This window comes from Caretta caretta, chromosome 2 (genome assembly GCF_965140235.1).
Source record: "Caretta caretta isolate rCarCar2 chromosome 2, rCarCar1.hap1, whole genome shotgun sequence".
Lineage (NCBI taxonomy): Eukaryota > Metazoa > Chordata > Testudines > Cheloniidae > Caretta > Caretta caretta.
Window position 1 is genome coordinate 237,324,815 of NC_134207.1, and position 25,947 is coordinate 237,350,761.

The 25,947-nt window shown below is 39.8% G+C and overlaps 1 protein-coding gene across 1 annotated transcript; it reads left to right on the forward strand.

The window, feature by feature from the left end:
• Positions 1-598: 598 nt before the first annotated feature.
• Positions 599-24,564, forward strand: LOC125630808 (phthioceranic/hydroxyphthioceranic acid synthase). Its single transcript, XM_075124753.1, has 6 exons — positions 599-1,058; positions 11,466-11,619; positions 15,995-16,155; positions 17,259-17,462; positions 18,133-18,314; positions 18,609-24,564. The coding sequence occupies exons 1-6, from the start codon at positions 599-601 to the stop codon at positions 24,183-24,185; spliced, it is 6,738 nt and encodes a 2,245-aa protein (XP_074980854.1). The 3' UTR covers positions 24,186-24,564.
• The last annotated feature ends 1,383 nt before the right edge of the window (positions 24,565-25,947 follow it).

Below are 25,947 nucleotides of genomic sequence, written 5' to 3' on the forward strand. Positions count from 1 at the left end.
TGGGCCGCAGCGGATGCGGGGGGACAGAATGAGGTGGGATCGTGGGTGGAATGGGGTGGGGCTGCAGGCGAAAGGGGCGGAATGGGGTGGGATTACAGGCAGAAGAGGTGGGGAGGGGCCCCACTTGCTCTGGCCGAGGGCCCCACAAAACCTTAATCTGCCTCTGTCCAAAGACACCCCTCAAGACTTTTGTCCAGGACTACACTGAAACCTATGGAGAAGGGTCAGCAAAAATGTTGAATAATTGTGCCCTTATAGATCACTCAGATCCGTGGAACTTAAGGTGTTCCATTTTTGAGAAAGAAAAATTAAAGAGAAAATCTCAGGAGGTGAAAGAAATATTGTATGTATATATAGTGTATGTAACACTTTAGAGAGAAAATTAAGAAGGAAAATAAAGCAGCTGGATTAGGCACAACAAGCCTTATCCCAGGAAAAAGGGATTAGTAAGAAGTTAAGAGAGCAGCTTATTCAGAAACTGGAAATAAATTCAGTGTTCATTTATCAGAGAGATGGTCTTGCAAAAGAACTGACTGGCTTCAAGCAGCAATTACAAAGAGCTGGTTATGAAATTACAATATGAAGAGATCAAGCAACAATGGGTCAGAAATGTTTATTTGGGCAAGAAGTGAAAATAGCAGAATTAGTTCAGAGAATTGAGGTGTTAGAACAAACCTGTAATATTCCAGAAAGCATGTATCATCAGATAGTAAATATAAAAGATAAGATTGGGCAGGAAATCCAAGGTGTCCCAAAGATAGAGCGTGAGAAAGATGTATGCACAGAGATGCAGTTGCCACCTGTAGATGTTGTTAATATAATACCAGGTAACACCACTTCCCATATCCCGGTTGCTATGGTGGAACCTGGGAAAGAACAACCAGCGTTAGGACATAGACCCTCACCTAGACCCTCACCCCCACTTACCCGGGGGAAAGCTAAGAGCAGACAGGAAGAACAGAATAAACACTCTGGTGAGTTAGAAAAAGAGGCAGTTCTAGACACAGAAAATTCAGGGGGAGTGAAAGGGGGATTTGTCAGTAGTGAAGAAAGGGAAGGTCTGTTACAAAAAGTCTACCAAAAAGGAAAAATCAGGACATGCTTCAGGCCCTTTCACAATTGTGCTGCTTATTACAAGAAACCCAGAGATCTATAAAATTTGCTGTAAGTACATGAAAGGAGGCATTGATGCCTCCCATGAAACACCATCTCTGCAATTTGTGACAAACTGAGTCTAATACCTTTAAACCAATTGAGTCAGAAGCAATAATGAAAAGAACAAGTGGCATACTTCACTCTAATTCCCATATGACCACTTTACACCAAGAGGTTTGGCCAAAAACAGAATCCCCCCAGGAAAACCTGCCAATGCCAGACTTTCACAAGATGCAGGTACCTACCCCAACCAAAAGAAAATGCAAAGGGTTAAAGCAAAAACTCCCCACCAAAATTGCCTACTGTGGAAGTGGTCCAACCATGGGAGACACCGGTTCCTTTGAAAAAAGAGGGAAAGGAAAAGCCCCAATATAATTATAAAGAAGGGAAAAGAGTCAGTTTCTAAACTGGAAGCTTTCAGGCTTAAGTAGTCATGTCTCCTCAATAGCAGCGATAACAAATGTAAAAACACTAAATGCCATTGCAAAAACGGTAGGGCCAATGAAAAAGAGATCCAGTTGTAATACATGCAGCACATTTTGAATCACAGTAAAATTATCTCATTTAGATAAAGAGAACTTTGTTAAGATTTTACAGCAAACTGTAGACAGAGCTTTGTGGAATACATTGCTACCAGAATTTCAAGAAGGGGAAAGATCATTTAAGGACACTGTATATCGGTTAGAATGGAATATGCACCCAGGACAGGCAGGGGTCATGCTGGTAGCTAACATGAGACAATGGGAGGGAGAATCCCCATTTGCATTTCATAATAGACTCTGTGCAGCTTGGAAATTTAATGAAATGCTTGGAAAGGAAACAACCCGCCCAGTATATTAGTTTGCTAGTTAACAATTCTTTGCCAGCAGTTTGGGGTAAGGTTATGATGCATACACACCCCAAAAGTACTCTTCCAGAAGTTTTGGACTTATTGTCTAAAACATATGGTTATATTCAAATCCAACAGAAAAATTCCAAGAGAACTCGTCCTCCTGTAGCAACTGCTCCAAGAGCCTCAGACGGGCCAGTAATTAAAATAAAAGGTCCACAGGGTATGGCACAAGGTCAACAAGCTAACTCAAGAGGGTTGGGTAATAATAGAAATCAATCAGATCCAAGGGGGGGGCATATCATGATGTCCCCAGATCCAAAATCCACAATATAACCATCAAAGGAATCCAAATGAAGGACCACGGTCACACTTCTTACTGTCTTCACCAACCATAATCGGAAACAATTCATGCCTGACATGAATCATTATTGCCCCCACCCGAGAAGCCCAACCTTTCAACCCCCTAGTACAACAATGGACATGATTGTCAAAGAACCTCACCAGATAGAGACAACATTCGGCTCTCACAAGGGTGAAATGCAAGAAATGCAGCAGCAAATGAACTCCATGATATTGAATTGCTAACATACCTCACCTCAACCCATTGCAGTAGCTACTGGAACATCATCCTGGACGTCAACTCCACTTATGGAATATGAAAGCCAGGAAGTGGGGTGGAGAGAATGAGGAGCCATAATGACAGATAGCATGAAGCCAACAGGCCCTGTGTAGTTTTTTTCCCCAAAGAAAAACAGTGCAAAGAGAAGGGCAAATGTGCAGTCATTAGTGACTAAACATATAGATGCTTTTGCTAAACGCAAGCATGAGTGTGAAAGGATGGCAGTGACTACTGTAAACACAGGAGTAAATTTTCCTCAACAGAAGTTTCTTTTTTAGGTATTACCTTGTTGTGAGGAGGTGGAACACCACCCCAATGGAAAGCAGATGCAATTTTAGAATTGTCCATACACACTGACATAACTTCTTTATGATTTTTTTTCCCCTAGGATTGTCAGGACACCATCAAGACTTAATTCCTAACTTTGCTTCCTTTGCAGGTCAACTATATGAACTTCTGAAAAAAAGGGTGTCAAGGTTCCTTCCCCACTCTGGGCTCTAGGTACAGATGTGGGGACCTGCATGAAAACCTCCTAGGCTTACTTTTACCAGCTTAGGTTAAAACTTCCTCAAGGTACAAACTATTTTACCCTTTGCCCTTGGACTTCCACTGCCACCACCAAACATTTATCTGGGTTTATTTTATTAGGAAAGTGTTGTTTGGAAACGTCTTTCCCCCCAAAATCCTCCCAACCCTTGCACCCCACTTTCTGGGGAAGGTTTGGTAAAAATCCTCACCAATTTGCATAGGTGACCACAGACCCAAACCCTTGGATCTTAAGAACAATGAAAAAGCATTCAGTTTCTGAAAAGAAGGATTTTAATAGAAGAAACAGTAAAAAAGAAGTAACAAGAAAAAGAATCACCTCCGTAAAATCAGGATGGTAAATACCTTACAGGGTAATTAGATTCAAAACACAGAGAATCCCTCTAGGCAAAACCTTGAGTTACAAAAAGACACATGGACAGGAATATCCATTCTATTCAGCACAACTTAATTTCTCAGCCATTTAAAGAAATCACAATCTAATGCATATCTAGCTAGATTACTTACTAAATTCTAAGATTCCATTCCTGTTCTGTCCCAGGCAAAAGCATTACACAGACAGACTCTTTGTTTTTCCCTCCCCCCAGCTTTTGAAAGTATCTTGTCTCCTCATTGGTCATTTTGGTCAGGTGCCAGTGAGGTTATCCTAGCTTCTTAACCCTTTACAGGTGAGAGGATTTTTCCTCTGGCCAGGAGGGATTTTAAAGGGGTTTACCCTTCCTTTATATTTATGACAAAGGGGTTGCTTGGGCCAGGACAGACCAGCATGTGAGTGCATTTGTCAAATTGAAGCAAGCAGTAATGCAAGCACTTGTGCTGATCACTCCAGATCTCAGCAGCCGTATCTCTTAGCGGTATCTGTGAGTGCAACTGCACTTGCAACAGTAGCTTCTAAAGAGAGGCATGAAAAATGTAGGCCAGTAGCCTAAGCTCTAAAAGCATGAGCCTAGTGGAAAAATATTTATTGGTCACCAGCTGGACTACCCAGCACTTTGCATTTTTAATTGGTTTAAACCCAATAGCTCTACATTCCACATACACTCCAATCCAGTTCTTGCTTTCTAATTGAATCAAAGATGGACAGGTGTTTAATGCTCGACTAGCACACTGGACTTTGTTGTTGCAGGACGAAGATGTAACAGTGATCCCAGTATGGACCCTATCTCCGATGCTTGGTGCACTGCTGTATTCTGGGAACCCTTATGTGTGCCCAGATGTTAAGGGAAAACCTTAACCCAGTTTTTAATACCACTAATACCTCCCAAAATAAAAATCATAGAAGCATATTGCTTTTTCATAGATGACTCCAACCGCTATGATGGGAAAAAAACAATATTTTCTTGTTATTGATCCATTCTCTAAATGGGTGGAAGCATGTCTCCTTAAGGCAAATGCTGCTTTAGCCACGACAAAAATCTTGGTGGAACTTGTCTTCTTTCATTGGAAACTCCCCACCAGGGTAGAGTCAGATAGAGGAACACATTTTACGGGGAAAATATTCCAAAAATGTTTACAATTGTTGGGAGTGCAGCAAATTTGCACATTTCATATAGATCTCAATCATCAGGGATGGTAGAATGAATAAATTGCACCATCAAACTAATGCTGCGGAAACTGGTAGATGCCAATGGATACAATTTGGATACCCTGATTCCACTCATTTGAATGACACTTGGGCAACTCCAGCTGCCTCCACAGACCATACACCCGTTGAAGTGATGACTGGGCAAACCATGTGAATGCCGGAGCATCTTTTGTGGCATATCAGTGGCACGCAGGTAGAGGAAGTCAAATTGGATACCTATCTGCAAGCATTACCAAAACATTTGAATCAGATTCACTTGCAGATAGCTATTAAATAGGGAAAATCCAAACAGAAGGCAAAAAGAGAATACTTGGAAAAATTGGAGATCAGGTGATGCTCCTATCATATGCTGTACCAGAACACAATTTATGTAACCAATGAATAAACTCAGTTCCTCAGTATACAGAATCAGAATAACACACACAAACTCACAAAAGGTAAATAACATGATTAGCATGATAGAATTAAAGTTGTACCGTAAAAGAAATATTTCTCCACAGACAGAGGAACCGGAGACATTGACTACAAAAGAGGAAGTAGAGGATCAGAGAGAGCCAGTCCAGTAGCAGGAAAAGAAAAAAATACGTTTTAAGAATATTGATGTCTTAATACTGCACTTCATACTGAACAACAGACTGGTTCCAATACAACAAAAAACAAGACTAGTCAAGGAAAATCAGGATTTTATGTTGGGATTGAACTCCTGCTTACCTATTTCTCAGGATGCAATTATAACAGCGATCTGGACGCAAGAACGAATAAAACCAGATCAAGGACTGAAAGATCAACGCTTTTCAACTGAGATTTTCTTCTAATGGAATTATCAACCAGCACAAGGACAATTTATAAAAAAGACTTGGGATAAAACATTGTTTTCCGCGTGGACTAATAGTACAATTTTGAAAATACATAAAGTACAGAAAAACGAGGAGTCCGGTGGCATAGAGTACAGAGTCATATGTCAAGTCTGTATAAATTGGGCATTGAAGGATAAGTGAAAGTTTGTATTGTGAAAGTATTTTCCATTGGAAGAAAGTATGTGCATTATTTAAAAATAATAAAATAAAATTAGTTGGTCAAATATTTCTTCCAACCACTCATAACAAATTTTATCAAAAGATGAAAATAGTAATATGTAAGAAACTTGTTCTTAAATATAACGTAAAAGCAAATAAGCAAACACCTTTTGTGTATTGAAAAAAAAAGAGAAGTTGTAGAATTATAGAAGTATAAAATTGATCAGTAGTTAGAAGGGATAATTATGTATTAGGTATCTAAGTAAGTAGGACTAAAACACAAGGCTTGTAGACTGAGGTCTGCAAGATTTTAGCTGAGCTATTTTAGGCCTTGGAGATAAGAAATGCAACATAAGTAAGATTATGGGAAAAGATGTACCAATGGGTGATATTGTGGCACAATTATCAGTAAGGTTAATTTTTTGCTTGCATAATACCCAGTAGTCACATTTTTCTAATACATGCCCTAACCACAGGGTGCAGGGTGTATGTAAATACTGATGACGTATAGTCAGGATCACATTATAAAAAGGGGTGCCCAGAGCAGGAAAATTGAGCTTCTTATGGGAAACTCCAACAGCAACCATCCCTCTACTGATAATCAATACAGGAGAGACCCATCAGACCCTAACACTATCTAGGAGGATGTGAGTATAACTATATCTGTAACTTGTGTGTAGGTCTTTATAGCCACCAGAGCTGAATGCACGGTGGTGTAACATCACATCACAAAATTCACTTTAAATAAAATAAAAAGTTATGTCTTTAAATAATATCTGAGGTTTATTGAGATAAAGGGCAGACACCTTCGATCCATTACTTTGAAAACAGTTGTGCTTAGCTGATTTGTTAAGTTCAGAGCACTTTGAGGGTTAGTTTAATGTGAGGATAATATCTCCTATTTAGGACACTAATTACTGCAAAAGCATCATTTGATAATATGTGGACTTTATTATGTATTTTAGCAATCTGATATTTTAGTCACTGTAAAACATGAATTAATCCATATTTACCAGTGTAAGAACATTCCACTTATAGAAAATGGTTGGAACTTCAGTCAAGGTCACTCCCTATTCCAGTTATTCATTTGGTTTCTTCTTCCTTAAAGCGTGTTAACATTTCTTTACCCCATTTTACTGAGGTTAGTTGAATTTGAAACTTCTCAGATGACTATATAAAGGCTTTCAACAAAATCAGCATTTAACACCATTCAGGAGAAATGAAACAAGGTAAAAACAACATATCTCATTTAAGAGAGAAGAATGCTATTTAATTTGAAATATGTTATGTTTAATTGTGACTGTTATTTTTCCATTGGAATTGTTTATACACTACATAGGTTCTAGTTTAACAACAACAATCAGTGATAAGTATCTTTGTGTTAGTGTCTATACTAGGCTTTCCAGCTTTAGGTTAAAAATGATATAACTCAACTGGATCAAAAAATTGAGGCCAGATTTTTATAGAATATTCTATAAACCAAAACCAACAAAGCATTTACCATTTTTGTGACTGTAAAGTCTCTCTCTGTTTCCTGAGAGAGCATGCCCAGGCTTCATAAGGGGGCAATTATTGAAAGAATATGAAGAGAACAATATTTAAGACACAAATAAAGACAGATTTTTACTTCTGGAGGGCCACATTCTGACCCCCTTCCTCAAGGGTAGCACCTTACACAACAGTAGCAATGTGACTATTTGTGGGGGTACTCAGCATGAGTGAGTGTATTAAGTTAATTTTTAAACTTTTAAACATAAGAAAAAAGGAAACATCGGAAACTAACTATAAACAACCTACAGGGACCTAAAACAGCAGAGTCTGATCTCAGTTACACCAGTGTCAATTTGAAATAATTCCACTGTAGACAGTGAGGTTTCTCTGGCTCTACACTGGTGTAATTCAGTTGAAAGTCTACTATCAGACAGACGGGGATAGTAGCAATCTGGTCACCATTTGGGGGTATGAATCCCACACAGCCCACACAGAATGCTCGAGATTAATCAAGCTTTGGCTGGATGTGTGTGATTATGGCAAGTTCAGCTTCTGCAAGAATATTTATTTAATGAGAGAAATATACTTTCATTTGAATCATGTGACATCTAAAAGTATATTTTGCAGTTTAAGAATAGATTTGAAAAAATGACAGCGACTGGAGATGAAATTGCCATTGTGGGAATAGGATGCAATTTTCCCGGAGGTAAGTTTTGAATAAATACAAATCACAATACTGATAGAGTATTGAAGAGTGCTATCATTCAATCCCCTCTTTGTTTTACTATGTGATAAGATATCTACAGTAAGTTTGCACTACTGTGCAATATGTAGTAATATATGGAAGGGATTGCATCATTAGTAGGTTCAAACTACAAAATGAGGATCTGGGTTTAGATTTGGAACACTCCCTGATGTTTTAAGTTCAGAGAAGACATTTAGAAGTTAATACTGTAAGTCTCACTGCTCCAGGAAGTAGTGTGACTGACTGTGTTACTTCCTGTTTATGACAAATAAAAGGCTTGATCCTAAGCCCATTGAAGTTACCAGGAATTCTCCCATTGACTTTATTGGCTTTGATTAGGCCCAAAGCATTAACCTCTGTGAGTACACATTCCTCTCTGTTCTCCTGGCTTCTACCTCCATCACAGCAGGATGGGACCCAATCTCTACTAATTGTTTCTTCGCACCGGTAAACATGAGGCAGATTTTCATTGCTTTGATATTTAGAGCAAACCTAACCCAAAATGTTATTTAAGAACAGCTTGTAAAACTCATGAGTTTTTTAACATGACTGTCAAGAGTTCAGTTCAGAGCTCTGTGTAGCTTGAAAGCTTGGCTCTTTCACCACTGGAAGTTGGTCCAATAAAATATATCTCACCCACCTTATCTCTCTGATATCCTGGGACCAACACAGTTAAAACACTGCAAAAAACTGTTCACCTGGACTAAAAAGTGGGGTCATTTGTAGGCTACAGGCCATATTGAGACCCGGGGTAAGCAGGTTCAACCCACTGAGATCCATGCTTTATCCTGAGTCTGCATTTTCCTGTAAGCTGCTAACTGAAAAGAGTGTGGTGGTGTTATTCTGTAGCTATTAGAGGAACAGAAATACTCCTGAAAATCTGAGATCTGTGGGGATTACTGGACAAGGTCATGCAGCAATCAAGAAGTATGTGTCAGCTTTCAGATAACGTAGTTGTTTTATTACATATTATCAGGGTTTGACATTATTCTTTCTCTCATACACAAACTGTTCTGGCAACTTGAGGTATGGCAGAACTTTATAAACTATACTAGATTTATGGAGTACGTGAGAGCACTAGAAGGCTGGTATCTTAATCTAGGTGGATTTGTCACTACAGGAGAATGAGACATACACACTTTGCCAGTGGGTTTCACAGCTATTTGTGAGACAGCAAAGTAATGTTGAGACTCAGGAGTAATAGGTTCAAATCCAGTTTCTTTAGGGAAATGTTCTCTAGTGGTTATGGATCCTTCTGCCCCTCTTCCCGTCCCATTCCCATCCCCCACTCCCAGCTTGTGCACCTGTCTCCTCCCCCTCTGCTATCCCTTGGCTCCTGCATGTCCATCCCCCGCCCCATACAGATTCTTCCGCTTCTTTCCTCTCACTTCTATACTCTCATCCCTGGCTCCTGCACCCCCCCTTTGTTCTTTTCTCCCTCATCTTCTGACCCCCTGCCACTGCTCCTGCCCCTGTCCCCCCACTCCTAGCTCTTAACTGCCTTCCTTCCCTGCCCTCCATCTCTTCCACCCCACTTCCCATTCCTCTGCATTCAAGTCAGGCTGTTTTCTCTTTCTCCTTGCTGCCTGGCCACCAGAAGTGGGAGCATTGAGCACAGAAGAAAGACAGTCTCTTTACAGGTCTGCAGCAGCCAGAAGCAGCAATTGCAGGGGAAGTTCTGCTCATCCTTGCATCCCAGGATTGGAGCATGCTCAGTCACTTGGCAGGGATAGCGCATATGCCAGGCTGGCCAAACTGTGGCTCGCGAGCCACATGCAGCTCTTTTATAGTTAAAGTACGGCTCGCGGAGCCCCCCCACATTCTTCACCTAGCAGACTGGGGGGGGAGGCACTCGAGACCTCTGCCTTGCAACAGGGTGGTGGGATAGGGGCTTCTGTCCAGAGGGGAGGGGGGCCTTGAGACTTCAACCCCATGGGGTGCTCCTGCCAGGCTCAGGGCTTCAGCAGGAATGGGGCTGCAGCCCCGAGCCCTGGCAGGTGACTCCTGCAGGGCAGAAGCCCCGAGCCCTGGCAGGCACACCCGGCTCTTGAACTTCTGAAGATTGTTGTATGTGGCTCGGAGGGTCAGTAAATTTGGCCACCCCTGGCATATGCAGGGGGTGGAACATGCTCATGTGTAAATGGAATCTTCAGAGAATTTAGTTGCCAAATTCTAACAAACCCCTACTGAGCATGTGCAAACTGAGATTTTTCAGAAGGTTATACTTTGGCCAAGTTTGGGGCAAATTTTCACGGGGATGGGAAAAGGCACATACCTGTCTCCAGAGTGACCATGGTGTCTAATTTCAAGTCCTTTCTCCAAAGCATTGAGGTTCAAGAGCTTCTCAATTAAATGATTATAAGATTTTACATGATTGTTATTTGTATTATTGTAGCGCCTAGGAGCCCAGTCATGGACCAGGATCCCATTGTGCTAGGCACTGTACAAACACAGAATAACAAGGCAGTCCCTGCCCCAAGGAGGCTACAATCTAAGTATAAGACAAGAAACAACAGATGGATACAGACAGACGGGGGAGTAAAAGGAAACAGTGAGAAATATTGATCAGGATGATAGGTTGTGGTCTTAGTACACCAGCAGCCTAAGCGACAAAACATGGGCAAAGTTATAAATAACTGACAATAGAGGCTTACAGTGGGAAGTGTCACTAGAGGAGTCACTACCTGTGCAGCCTATCGTTTTATTAGCCCTCAAGAGATGGAAAGCACCGTGCAGTCAGTGAAAAGACAACTAAACCCTTTACAGATCGTCTCTGTGCAACTGCAGCTCTATTTCTGGGAAGATAAAACTTGACCTCTACCCCCAATAAAACACCAAGGACCTATATTTCTAGAAACAAACCAGACAGTGTAACCTAGTGTATGAACGTGAAATTTGCCTTTGAAAAGAACAAAGACTGTACATTACAATGAACAGCAACAGGCCACATCACAACAGTTTTACATCTGTGTAAATGCCATTGACTTCAGTGAAGTTAACTTATGTCAACACAACAGTGGACAGGATTATACATACCATGATGCAGGAAAGCAGGTAGTTTGTGCACACTGATAAATATCGAATTGTGATCGGTATATATTGTATATGCTTCATTGCAGACGTGAATGTCTCTGATGCCATTAATAGCTAGGAAAATAGCTAGGTCATTAATAGCTATGAAAAAATCCCAACGCTTCTCAAAATGGAGACAACAGGATTTTGTGGGGTTTGCTTTTTTGTTTTGTTATTTTGTAAATACTCGGCATGCAAGAAGTAACAGAAACACCGTTTATTTGCAGAACTTTAAATTCCTTGTCACTGCGGAATTTACATTTCCTTATCTCCAGTCATTTTTAAAAAAAAGACAATATAAAATTTTACTTTTACAAGGTAGATCTAGGAGGGTTTCTATGTTGGTATGTGCTGTTGAGGGGGAAAAACATTTAATCTAGTTTTAAAAAATATTGATGCAACAGGAGAAGGAATCGAAAATTTCTGGAAAGTACTGGTGGAGGGCAGAAACTGTACCGTAGAAATAACCCCAGAAAGATTCAATACCAGAGAATGGTATGATCCAGATGATAACAAACCAGGAAAAATATGCACGACGCGAGCTGCACTTCTTGATGGGTAAGCCTGTTTCCATGCTCCTAAACCATTAGTCAAATTTCTTACATTAGATGTTAAAATGTAATCCTGTTCCCAGTGAAGTGATTAGCATTGGCTTGAAAAGAGCTACCAAAATGTACACCGTCTGAGAATCTGGCCCCTTGTTCATAAGATGAGCTGGTTGAAACTCAGAATTTCCATTCCACAGGAAATGCTGACATTTCAAAATGTCTGAAATTCTGAAGTTTTCTGTTTTGGAAAAATCAAACTGTTTCCATTCATGTTTTTTCTAAAAAAACAGGGCAGTGGAGCTTGACTCTATGGGACACCCTAGGAATCCTCTGCCCGGGTTCCATTGGAACTTCATTGGTACCAAACTGTCTCTGCAGATCATTTTGATTTTCACAAATCAGCGATTTCTGACTAAAAAAAAGTTTCACTAGAACTTTTCGAACCACTTTTATTGTGAAACCTGACAGTGCTATATTGATAGCTAATTTTTATATAGTTATATATTATTATTATTTATAAATGTGAACAATAATCTTATTTCTCTAGGTCAGTGGTATAACATTTTAAAAAATATTTTTCTCTTAATATTTTTTTCTTCCATTATTTATTTCAATTCTTTATATAGTTGGTTTTTTAGTGAATCCCTCTGGCTATTTGGTAAATATACTGTTGTAAAGATAAATATTTTTGGAGGTAGTGCTTAACATAGATAGAAGAACAACATAAGAACAGCCAGGCTGGGTCAGACCAATGATTCATCTAGCCCAGTATCCTGTCTTCTGACAGTGGCTGGTGCCAGATGCTTCAGAGGGAATGAACAGAACAGGGCAAATTTGAGTGACCCATCCCCTGTCGTCCTGTCCCAGCTTCTAGGAGTCGGAGGACTAGGAACACCAAGACAATCTTCACTAATAGCCTTTGATGGACCATGAACTTATTTAATTCTTTTTTCAACCCAGTTATAATCTTCACCTTCAACTACGCCCTGGGCAATGAGTTCCATAAGTTAACTGTGCATTGTGTGAAGAAGTACTTCCTTATGTTTCTTTTAAACCTTCTGCCTATTCATTTCATTGGGTTATCCCTGGTTCTTGTGTTATGTGAATGAGTAAACAATGCTTCCTTATTCACTTTCTCCACACAATTCAAGATTTTATAGATCACTATCATATTCCTCCTTAGTCATCCCTTTTCTAAGATGAACATTCCCTAGGGTGACCAGATGTTCGGGACTGTCCTGATATTTAGTTGTTTGTCCCATGTCCCGACCAATGTATGGTCGGGACGCCATTTGTCCTGATATTTTGCTTCAGTGGCACTCCAGCTTTTTTTTCTTTTTTTTTTGCTTGGGGCGGCAAAAATCCTAGAGCTGGCCCTGGGGGTGGGGTGGGTGAGCCTGTGGCTGCCCCCCCATGTGTCCCGATATTTTGTTCTTGTCATCTGGTCACCCTAACATTCCTAGTCTTTTTAGTCTCTCCTCATATAGAAGCTGGTCCATGCCCCTAATCATTTTTGTTGCCCCCTCAGTACTTTTCCAGTTCTAATATATATTTTTTGAGATGGGTCGACCAGAACTGCACACAGTATTCAAGTTGTGGGCATACCATGGGTTTATATAGTGGCATTACGATATTTCTTGTCAATATTTTTCCCTTTCCTAATGGATCCTAACATTCTGTTAGGTTTTTTTACTGCTGCTGCACATTGAGCGGATGTTTTCAGAGAACTATTCATGATACCTCCAAGATCTCTTTCTTGAGTGGTAACAGCTACTTTAGATCCCACCATTTTGTATGTATAGTTGGGATTCGGTTTTCTAATGTGCATTACTTTGCACTAGACAACATTGAATTTCACCTGCCATTTTGTTGCCCAGTCGCCCAGTTTTGTGAGACCCCTTTGTAATTCTTCAGACAGCTTTGTACTCAAGTATCTTGAGTAATTTTGTATTGTCTGCAAACTTTGCCACCTCACTATTTATCCCCTTTTACAGCTCATTTATGAATATATTGAACAGCACGGTTCCTAGTACATATCCTCGGAATCCCTGCTATTAACCTCTCTCCACTGTGAAAACTGACCCGTTAGTCTTACTCTTTGTTTCCAATCGTTTAACAAATTACTGATACATGAGAGGACCTTCCTTCTTATCTCATGACTGCTTACTTTGCTTAAGAGCCTTTGGTGTGACATCTTGTCAAAGGGTTTCTGGCTCATCCTTGTCCACTTCCTACTAAACTCCCTCAAAGAATTATAATAAATTGATGAGGCATGATTTCCCTTTACAAAAGCCATGCTCAATCTTTCCCAACATACCTTGTTCATCTATGTGTCTGATGATTTTGTCCTTTTCTATAGTTTCAACCAATTTGCCTGATACTGAAGTTAAGCTTACTGGCCTTTCATTTCCAGGATCACTTCTAGAGCCTTTTTTAAAAAATAAGCATTCTGTTTCCTGTCCTCCAGTCATCTGGTACAGAAGCTTGTTTAAGTGATAGGTTACATACCACAGTTAGTAGTTCTGCAATTTCATATCTGGGTTCTTTCAGAACTCCTGGGTGAATACCATCTGGTCCTGGTGATGTATTACTTTCTAATTTATCAGTTTGTTCCAAACCCTCCTCTTCTGACACCTCAATCTGGTACAATTCCTCAGATTTGTCACTTAAAAAGAATGACTCAGGTGTGGGAATCTCCCTCAAATCCTCTGCCGTGAAGACCAATGCAAAGAATTCATTTAACGTCTCCACAATGGTCTAGTCTTACTTTAATGCTCCGTTAGCACCTCAATCATCCTGTGGCCCCACTGATTGTTTTGGAGGCTTCCTGCTTCTGATGTACTTAAAAATTTTTTTGCTGTTAGTTTTTGTGTCTTTTGCTAGTTGCTCTTCAAATTCTTTTTTGGCCTCCCTCATTATACTTTTACTTGACTTGCCAGAGTTTATGCTCCTTTCTGTTTTCCTCAGTAAGATTTGACTTCCCCTTTTTAAAAGATATCATTTTTCTTCTAACCACCTCTTTTTGTCATGGTGGCATTTTTTTGGTCCTCTTACTTTTCTAAAATTTTGGATATACATTTAGTGTGAACCTTTATTATGGTATTTGCAGGCGTTTCATTCTTATGACAAAAAGAAAAGGAGTACTTGTGGCACCTTAGAGACTAACAAATTTATTTGAGCATAAGCTTTCATGAGCTCACAGCTCACATCATCCAATGAAGTGCGCAGTAGCTCACGAAAGCTTATGCTCAAATAAATTTGTTCGTCTCTAAGGTGCCACAAGTACTCCTTTTCTTTTTGTGGATACAGACTAACACAGCTGCTACTCTGAAACCTATTCTTATGACCGTTTCTTTTAATTTCTCTTTAACTAGCTTCCTTTGTAATTTTCCCTGCTACAAGGATATTACATTTAATTACATTATGGTCACATTTGTACTTTGTACATTTGTAGCTTAACTGGCATGCTAGTTTCTGATGTGAAATTTTCCTGGAGGGATACAGAGGTTTGGCTTGTCATTTAATCACAATTGACTATGCAACACAATAAACTCTCTCATACTGCATGCTGCAAATATCATAGAATCATAAAAATGTAAGGCTGGAAGGGACCTTGAGAAATCATCAAGTCCCGTCCCCGGCACTGAGGCAGGACCGAGTAAACCTATATCATTCATGATAGGTATTTGTCTAACCTGTTCTTAATAACCTCGGTAATGGGGGTTTCACAACCTCCATTGGAACCCTATTCCAGAGTTTAACTATGTTTAGAGTTAGAAAGTTGGCAAGTAAAGCAGGGCAATTACTTCATGTGTGATGCATACTCATGTTAATACACTGTAAAATGATATTTGCTTTTTTCACAACTGCTTCACATTGTTGACTCATATTAAATTTGTGATCCACGATAATTCCCAGATGCTTTTCAGCAGTACTACCATCTAGTCAGTTATTCCCCATTTTGTAGTTGTACATTTGTTTTTTTTTCCTAAGTGCAGGACTTTGCACTTGCCTTTACTGAATTTAATCTTGTTCATTTCAGACCCATCCTATAATTTATCAAGGTGTTTTGAATTCTAATCCTGTCCTTCAGAGTGCTTACAGCTCCTCCCAGCTTGGTGTCATCCACAAATTTCATAAGCATACTTGCCACTTCATTATGCAAATCATTAATGAAAATATTGAATAGTACCGGACCCAGCACTGACCTACATGGGACCCCACTAGATATGTTGTCCCAGTTTGATAGCAAACCATTGCTAACTACTCTTGGATTACACTCTTTCAACCAGTTATTCACCCACCTTATAGTAATTTCACCTAGACCACATTTCCCTAGCTTCCTTATAAGAATCTCATGCCATTTCCTGATTTGTATGTCTTAGATTTAACACATTTGACAACAAGCTGTTTGGAATTAATGATCTGGAAGCTGAGCGCATGGATCCTCAACAAAAGTTACTCCTGGAATGCACGTACAGAGCACTAGAGGATGCAGGAGTCACGATGGAACATGCCAGTGGCAGCAAAACAGGGGTTTTTGTTGGTAAGCTAGCAGGCTAGTGGTGAACCAATTCATAAATTTAGCATCTTGGAAAATAGTACACATTTTCATATACTTTACATAGTTATCTAACTTTATTCATCTAATGATGGAATATCTAAAGCTACCATGCTCTGAACAATGCTGAATGGTGTATGTTATGAACAGTTCACATTGTCTAATGAATTAATTGTATTGTTCATTGTTACATAAATGATACCCTAAGTCTAAATCACAAACAGCACTGCATGGCTAAGGAGGGGGTGGACAGTGTGCTCTCCGGATGGAGGTAGCGCTGTGGATGCTTCCCTTGCACTCCTGACGACTCTGGCAGCTTTTGTGCCTCCAGCTCCTGGTGCTCCAGCTGGACTGGTCCAGCTCCTCCCACTGCAGGGCTGCATGCCCACAGATTCAGTAACACGGCCCCTTTCCCCTCACCTGTCTGCTCACAGGAAGTCTATTGGGAGTGCAGCTCCTCCTCTTGCCTCACTCAACCCAATGTCTCATAAGCCAGCTAAGCCCTGCATGGCCACATGGGATGGAGATGGTTCTTATATGGCCTCACTGCCCTGCTCAGCTGCAGAGGGCTGTGTCAATATCGAGCACTAAGGCCTGGGCTACCCAAGCAAGTTGTGCTGGTTTCACTAAAGGTGTGATTTTAAAACCCATTCAGTTAAAATAGTGCAAAAGGTTCCATGGACTCTGTTTTAGTTTTAACCCAGGCTCATTTTGGTTTAGTTTAGGTTAATTAGGAATCTGTTTAAGTTAAATCAAAATAGGGGTTTGTCCCAGTTTAACTGAATCAATTTAGAATCACACCTTTAGTTAGACCTGTGCAACTTTCTCTTGCAGACAAGGCCTTCATGTCATTTAATACCTTTAGACAAATTTCAAGTGTCAAATATGTAGATAAGGAGTGAAATCCTGGCCCCACTGAAGTCAATGGGAGTTTTGCCATTGACTTCAATACAGCCAGGATTTCACTCTAGGTGCTGATGTTGGGTGGCACAGGATAAAACTAGGAGAGCAAAGAACACCACTAGGTTTGGATCTGATCATCTATTTTAATCCCTCATGTTAACATGAAACATCTGCTGTTTTTACAGGTCTTATGAATCGAGACTATGAGATCATAACAAGCAGAGCAGTAACTGAAATAAATCATTATGATGGAACTGGGGTAGCAGTAAGCATAGCTGCTAACAGAATTTCATACACTTTTAATCTGACTGGACCATCACTTTCCATCGATACTGCATGCTCATCGTTTCTTTTTGCTTTGCATTATGCCTCACAAGCAGTTAAACAAGGTACTGGGACGAAAAGTAAATAAGCAAATCAATTAGGGTTGATACTGTAGTTAAGTTACTAAGGTATATATGTGCAGTGTCTCACTGGAATTAGACTAATGTCACAGCTGGTAAGGGCTAAAAGCATTTGTTTTTTACCGTTACCAAAAATGAACAAAATGAAAGTTTGCAGACTCAGTTCCACCAGTATGGGTTACAGGGCTTTATACCAGCTGTGACAGGCAGCAGCAACTGTCAAACACTATCACTGATTTTTGGTACCCATAGAAGATGTAGGCCTTTGTTTTTCAGGGAGCTGCTAAATTGTTAGTGTCTGCCATTCTTCCAAATCACACTGTCATGATTCATGAAGGGGTGGATGTTTTTTGTTTTTATAAAAGACCAAGAGGTGTTTACTCTCTCAATGGCTCCTATTAATATGCTGCTGTCTACTCAGGCCCTTTCCAAACACTGAGAATTTTACCATCTGTTGGGTTTCAGGGCCTGAAAGTTTGAATATGTCTATGAACTTTCACTGGGTCAGTTCTGTTTTTATAATCTCTCTGCAAATTCTTTCATTTTATCACTAATGGGCAATGGTAGCGATTCGATATATTACTGCAGTGTATTAATGTAAATTTGTAGAGACGCACAGAAGGTGGAAAACAGTCAGACATTTATTTTACTACAGGAGATTGTGAAGCGGCTCTGTGTGGAGGAGTGAACTGCATTATAGATCCCCGCACCTTCGTATCTCTGAGTAAAGCAAAAATGATCTCTCCCGAAGGGATGAGTAAGCCCTTTTCTAAAAAGGCAAATGGTTACGGAAGGGGAGAAGGCTGTGGTGTTCTTTTACTGAAGCCACTAAAAAAGGTAGGTTTATTTTCATAGAGCTTCCAAAAATGAGATTTCCAGGTAACCAGGACTGTGTAATTCCCATTCTAATATGTCCTCCTATAGGAGGACATATTCACAGCTTTAGATGCAACTCTTCGACTGTGAAGTTAATATCCAGGGGTAAAATATTTAGGCACTTATCCTAGTGTAAGAGAGAAGAGTACACTGAACAATAAAAGAAAATGTTCTGTCTGCTCTTGCTTTTGTGGTCTTCCTTACATTGTAAAAATTCCAAATGATCTCATACATTAATTCCTTCTTCTGAAACAGGCACTAGAAGACCACAACAGAATATGGGGAATTATAAACATCAGTGCAGTAAATCAGAATGGCAGATCCGTGACTCCAATCACAAGACCATCTCAGACAGCACAGGAAAAGTTACTACGCAGCATTTATCTGACTCATGTTGACCCATCAGTTGTGCAGTATGTTGAAGCACATGGCACAGGAACTCCTGCTGGAGATCCTACAGAAGCAGAGAGCCTAGGTAGCATCATTGGTAATAACAGATCTCCTGAAATGCCTGTTCTAAAGATTGGTTCTGTTAAAGGGAATGTTGGCCATGCTGAATCAGCCGCCGGGGCAGCTGCATTAATTAAAGTTCTTTTAATGATGCACCATGAAACGATTGTTCCATCTTTGCACTACAGAGAGGATAGTAGTAGCATAAATACAGAGAAATTAAATCTATCAATTCCAACGACTGTAGAGAAATGGGAAGAGTCGAGAGAATTTGGAAGAGTAGCTGGTGTCAACTGTTTTGGATTTGGGGGAACCAATGCCCATGTTGTTGTCAGACAGTTCAAGCAAACACAGGTTCTTCCCTCTTTTAAACGACCGATTGAATTATTTGTACTCTCTGCGGCTTCAAGCAAATCCCTCAACTTGACAATGGAAGACACAGCTGAGCAGTTAAACATAAGCACCTCAGTAACTCTCCCAAATCTGGCCTATACATCTGCCTGTAGAAGAAGCCATGTAAATTACAAGTACAGAAAAGCATTTGTTACAAACTCTCTTCGACATTTACAGCAACAACTTGCATTAGCAACTAAAACAGAAATAACTCCATCAAAGATGACTCCACAACTAGTTTTTGTGTTCTGTGCTAATGGAGTAAATTTCAAAGGGATCTGCAAGACATTATTGAGTTCAGAGGCAGTATTCAGAGACAAATGTAAAGAAATAGAAATGTTATTTCAGCAGTATGTACCCATCAGCCTCCTGGAATTAACAGAAAGTGAATGTGAGGATTTCTCAAGGCCAGAAATTGCCCAGCCGTTGCTTTTTACTCTCCAGGTTGCCTTAACTTCTCTTCTGAAACACTGGGGAATTAAGCCAGTGGCTGCTGTTGGCCATTCAGTTGGAGAAGTTGCTGCTGCCCATTGTGGAGGGTTTCTGTCCCTTGAAGATGCCGTCAAAGTAATTTATCACAGGAGTAGGTTACAGGCAAAGGTTACCGGAGGCAGAATGTTGGTAGTTGGTAACATCCCTGTTCAAGAAGTATCAGAAGCCCTCAGCCCGTATTCTGGGAAGGTGTGCATTGCAGCTTTTAACAGCCCTTCTTCCTGTACCTTGTCTGGAGACGCAGACGCTGTGAGTGCCCTTCAGAAAAAACTAGCTCAACTGTTCAGCAAGAGAGACATATTTCTTCATGTTTTACATGTCCCAACTGCGTACCACAGCCACATGATGGATCCAATAGTAAAGGAGATGATGGAGCATTTACAGCATTTGGAAAAACAGAAGCCGGAAATTGAAGTGATTTCAACACTGACTGGGAAGGTTGCTTCCGCAGATGATTTCACTACAGGCAAGTTCTGGGCCCGACATGCTCGAGATCCTGTTGCTTTCACACAGGCCATAGTGACTTCAGCTAGAGAAAAGGACAATGTTGTGTTTGTTGAAATAGGCCCTGAAAGAGCATTACAGAGGTATATAATGGAAACGCTAGGCAAACAAACTAGAGTTTTGTCCTCCTTGCAAACTGATAAAGAATATCAGACGCTTCTTACTCTTGCAGGGAATCTCTTTGAACTGGGATATAATCCTGACTGGCATCACTTTTGTGAAGGGTATCAAAGTATTCCAGCAGCATTTCCCAGGTATCAGTTTGATCGTAAGAAGCTAATGGGCTATTTGGACATCCATCAACAAGCAAATCGAAGAGCTGTAAACTCAAATCATCCTTTGATTTACAGTTTGAACAACGACAACACTGAATTCAACTGCCCAGTGTCCCAGGCATCAGCACCCTATTTATATGAGCACAAGAACAATGGCATTGCTTTAGTTCCAGGTGCATTTTTTGTAGAGCTCGCTTTGGCGTCTGTGATGAGTAGCTCGAGGCCGAAAGTGCCTTTAAGTATTTGTCAGATTAATATCAATTTTTTGGCACCATGTATTTTAAACCAGAAGTCCCATGTTTTAAAGATAGAATTGGCATCACAAAAAACAGTGACAGATTTCAGAATACTGTCATCCTCAGTTGCAGTTTATGCATCAGGACAAATTACAAAGAAGTCTGAAGCTGCGGTGGAAGAAAACAGCATCTCCTTTCAAGACATCTTTCATAGGTGTAAATCAGTAGTTACAGCAGATGAGGTTTATGAAACACTGTCTCAGGTTGGATTTCAATATGGTTCCATGTTCAGGCAGTTAAGGGATGTATTTTACTGTGAAGAGCTAAAAGAAGCTATAACCAGCATAAAGGTGAACAGAGAGACCAGAGAAGAGATGTCTGACTATTGTATCCATCCAGTGCTGTTAGACTGTTTTCTACAGATGACAGCTGTCATGACGACAATAACTTTCCAAACCAGAGCAGGCTTTCCTTCTGGCATAGGCAGCCTTGTAGTTTTCAGACCTTTGGAGGAGGAAATGATGATATATTTGAAAACAAGCAAATCGACTAGGAACTACTTAGAGGTCTGTGGATGCTTTACAGATAAATGTGGCTCTGTTTTGGCAGAACTGAAACGTGTTGGGATCACTTTTATGAAGCCAACATCTCCAAGAGACAATGACTTGCTGTTTGAAAATCAGTGGAAAGAAATTTTTTCCCCTCAGACCATAGGAAGTTTAGGGGAAGCACCCAGAGTCACTGTGTTTGCTGACAAACTTGGAATAGCTCAGCAACTCAAAAAATACTTACACAATGAGTCGAGATATGTTATGTATGAAGATTGGGAGACATTGCTGGAAGCGAAGAGTTCAGAAATGACTGCACAGCATCAAATGAAAAGGGAGCTTGAAGACTACCAGGAAGTTTTGTTCATGTGGGGAATTCAGAAGTTAAATGACGAGTTCCCAAGCAAAGTGGTGGCACATTTAGCTAAATGTTGTGAGGCTTATCGCCAAATTATTGTGGCATTAAGAGAGAAAAAATCCAGTTGTTCAGTTAGAATAATCACCTACAGAACAACAGATAGAAATGTAGATCATCTTAACCCTGGATTTGCTTTGTGTGGCATGACGAGAACCTGCGTAATAGAAGTTTCAGGAATCACATTTCAGATGATTGATATCAGCTCTTTGAGTACACTGGACATCTCAGTCTTAGCAGATGTTATTGTAAAATATAAAGGACAGGATCATCCAGAAATCTGGATCAATCAAGGGAGAATTTACACTTCAGAAATCAGACGCACACCATTTAAAGATGTGGGTTACAGTCAACCTTCAAAGTCTCCTCAGAACTCAGAGACGTTCACTTTATACACTACAGATCCTTACCAAGTGAAAGATTTATCTGCGGAAATAGCCAATAATACCATTACTCAGCTTGAAAATCACAGTGTTGAAGTTCAAATTGATAAAGTATGCATCCATTCAGAAGACTATTTTCCTGTTAGCGTTTCAAGCTGTAACTTTGGGAATACGTTGTATTGGAATTCATATACAATAGACAAACACAAGCTTTTCGCTCTGGACTTCAGTGGCACAGTAACTGCAGTAGGCAGTGAAGTGAAAAAAGTTAAGGTGGGAGATCAGGTGGCTTCATGTTATCCAGTTGTTGCATCATCAAGAGTCAAAGTTCCAGGGACAGTTTGTTTCAACATCAAGAAGTTTCCATGCTTTAGAAATGTATCTTGTGTGTCATACTTTATGGTAGCATGGGAAATTTTAAATCAAACATTACCAAAGGTGAAACACAGTGGGACTTTAGGTATTATTTCTACTGAACCACAGTCAGTTTTGTGCAACGTGCTTACTCTGACAGCCCGGGAATTGGGCTGGAGAACAGTACTTGCAACACCTACGTCTGATCAGTGGCAACGTGTAAATCAGTGCAAAGCCCTTGTTTATCTGCCTCCAGTAGATGGAATGTCTACTGAAGTTCTAGTCCGTCTTTCCCACCTCCAAGACCTTGTGATAGTACATGGTAATCAACAGTCTGAATGTTTTCGATACCTACTTGGAAGTGATCAAGAAAATATCCGTGTTCATGTATTGAAACTTATCAGTATCTTTCAGAAAGCATCTCTAAAACGATCCCTAAGCGCTGTCCAGGGCTGGATTAAATCAATGCAAATGAAACAATTTCAAAACCTATCATATTCTGTTTTTCAGCAAACTGAGAACTTTGAAAGTACAAACACTGCAGCGACCTCCTATTTCACCTGCAGATCTATCCCACTTGCTGTGCTGAAGGGGGATGGGAAGACCAACAGGATTTCAGACATACCAGTATATGAAGCACAGAAGAAAATGTTTAAGCAGAATGCAGTTTACATAGTGGCAGGGGGACTTACTGGGCTTGGATTTGAAACTGTGAAATTTATAGCCCAGAACGGAGGGGGCTGTATTGCAATACTTTCAAGGAGCAATCCAAGCAGTGAGAAGCAAGAAGAAATCAAGGCTTTGCAAAATCAGTGTAAAGGGAACAGAATAGTCAGTTTGCAGTGTAATGTTATTTCTCACTTACAGGTTGAGGAAGCTATCAGTTCAATTGACACAATCTTTCCAAAGAGTCCAATCAAAGGTGTATTCCACAGTGCTGTGGTTTTGCATGATGGACGTCTTGAAGCTCTGAACCTGTCTCACTTTGAGAAAGTGTTAAGTCCCAAAGTTGCAGGGGCAATAAATCTCCACCGAGCTACCAGAAGGCAGGAACTTGACTATTTTGTGTGTTACTCCTCCGTTACTTCATTTCTTGGAAATTCGACACAAGCAAACTATGCTGCTGCTAATTCTTTCCTGGATGTTTTCTGCCACTACAGGAGGAATTGTGGACTTTCAGGACAATCCATTAATTGGGGTGCCTTGAATCTTGGATTATTGCTAAATCAAAACAACATTCAAAATATTTTGGAATCCAAAGGCATAGATATTCTGCAGGTACATGAAATTTATGAATATCTAAAAAAAAGCTTAATTCTGAATAACCCTCAGCAAGCTGTAGTAAAATTAAATTTTGGAACGCTAAACAGTTCTGTTCTTTCTTGCTTTGCATCACTCAAAAGTCGCTTCCATACACTCATTTCAGAAGAACTGGGCAGTAAGCTTGAGCTATCTGAAAAAGGAACCCCTCAGACTTTATCTCCAGTCAATTCTGAAGATTATTTCACCTCACTGGTGAGTTATCTCAGTAGTACAAATGCGAGTGATCTTACAATGAACACATCACTTGCATCACTGGGCATGGACTCTATGTTAGCCATGACGTTACAGAATCGTATCTTTCATGAAAGAAGGGTGGAAATACCCCTTGTGAAACTACTTGATCCTCACACAACTATGTCAAGTTTAGTACTACTTTTAGAAGAAAGTTCTAATGAAAGTGGGTCACTTGAGAAAACAACTCATGTAGCAGAAAGTATCGATGATGGAAACTGGTTATAGGAACCCATTTCATGTAGTAATTTGGTAACTTTGGAGTTACTAGGACCCTTGTGATATTTCAAAACAATCATCATACACTTTGGGTAGAATAAAGCTTTGAATGATAATAAGTTAGTTCTTTACCACCAAACCAGCTTAGTTTTGGTACTGCACTTTACTCATTGTATGTATCATACCTTCTGTATGTAGCACACATTTTTTGTTAACTTGTATTAGTAAAAATACAGTAAATTGATGTATATACATCTTTATTTTGCAGATTTGTGTATGAGATAAAATATATGTAAACTTTATAATTTTTCTGTTTTGATATTAATGAATAATAGATTGATTTGACTGCATCTTAAATTATGAATATACTAAAATAAAACAACACAATATCTTAGCAATTGTTTGTGATTTATATGATTATTACTTGCCTATTACATATGTTATTTATGAATACATATCATTTCTTTTCTAATGAAGAAGTGCCGGCATGATGCTACCACATATTGTTTGTACTGTTGTTGCCACCTTGGTCCCAGGATAAACCCGTCTTGTCTCTTCACCATATAGTGTAAACCAAAATGTTGTCTCAAATGCTACTAGCTTACATTTTTTCTGTTTTATTTATGAATGTTTACATATCCATGAAAAAATATCAGAATGAATATATGTAAAAGCACGCAGTATAACAAGTTGATCTCAGTTAATTGTATCCATTATTGTCCACTCACTATTAAAAAGCAAACACATAAATACAGTAGAAAACAAAAGAAAAATCTAGTAAGTGTTTCCATTTTCCACTGCCTTATTTTAGTTCTTCTTTTTCTTCTCTTCCCCCCCTTTTCCCTCCATGCTTTTAAAAAAGCCCTTATTTCACTCAGAGTAAAAAAGGTAATATGGAAAGGTCGATATTTTTAGAGGAGCCTGAAGAAGTTAGGATCCCAACTCTCAGTGAAACTCCCTTAGGTTTCTTTGAGCCAATGTTTATTACTGTCCTTTTTTAAATAATACCCCTGGGAGAAAGTGGTAGGTATAGTATTTCACCAAAATAAGACGACAGCCTCTGAAATTCAACAGATGCTTCAAGATAATCCAGTTGGAATTCACTGGAGTTCAGTGAACTGCTTATGATGATTAGGCTTGGTAAGTGTCAAGGTTCCTTCCCCACTCTGAACTCTAGGGTACAGATGTGGGGACCTGCATGAAAACCTCCTAAGCTTACTTTTACTAGCTTAGGTTAAAACTTCCCCAAGGTACAAAATTATTTTACCCTTGGATTTCCACTGCCACCACCAAACTTTATCTGGGTTTACTGGGAAACGTGGTTTGGACACGTCTTTCCCCCCAAAATCCTCCCAACCCTTGCACCCCACTTCCTGGGGAAGGTTTGGTAAAAATCCTCACCAATTTGCATAGGTGACCACAGACCCAAACCCTTGGATCTTAGAACAATGAAAAAGCATTCAGTTTTCTTACAAGAAGACTTTTAATAGAAGTAAAGGAATCACCTCTGTAAAATCAGGATAGTAGATACCTTACAGGGTAATTAGATTCAAAACATAGAGAATCCCTCTAGGCAAAACCTTAAGTTACAAAAAAGACACACAGACAGGAATATACATTCCATTCAGCACAGCTTATTTTCTCAGCCATTTAAACAAGACAGAATCTAACGCATATCTAGCTAGATTACTTACTAAATTCTAAGACTCCATTCCTGTTCTGTCCCTGGCAAAAGCATCATACAGACAGACACAGACCCTTTGTTTTTCTC

Excerpts from the sequence above, each read along its gene's own strand:
- LOC125630808 (XM_075124753.1), top strand. The coding sequence starts at position 599 with ATGGGTCAGAAATGTTTATTTGGGCAAGAAGTGAAAATAGCAGAATTA. Across the intron at positions 11,620-15,994 it reads CGAGCTGCACTTCTTGATGG|ATTTAACACATTTGACAACA; the intron begins GTAAGCCTGTTT and ends TGTATGTCTTAG. Across the intron at positions 18,315-18,608 it reads TACTGAAGCCACTAAAAAAG|GCACTAGAAGACCACAACAG; the intron begins GTAGGTTTATTT and ends CTTCTGAAACAG.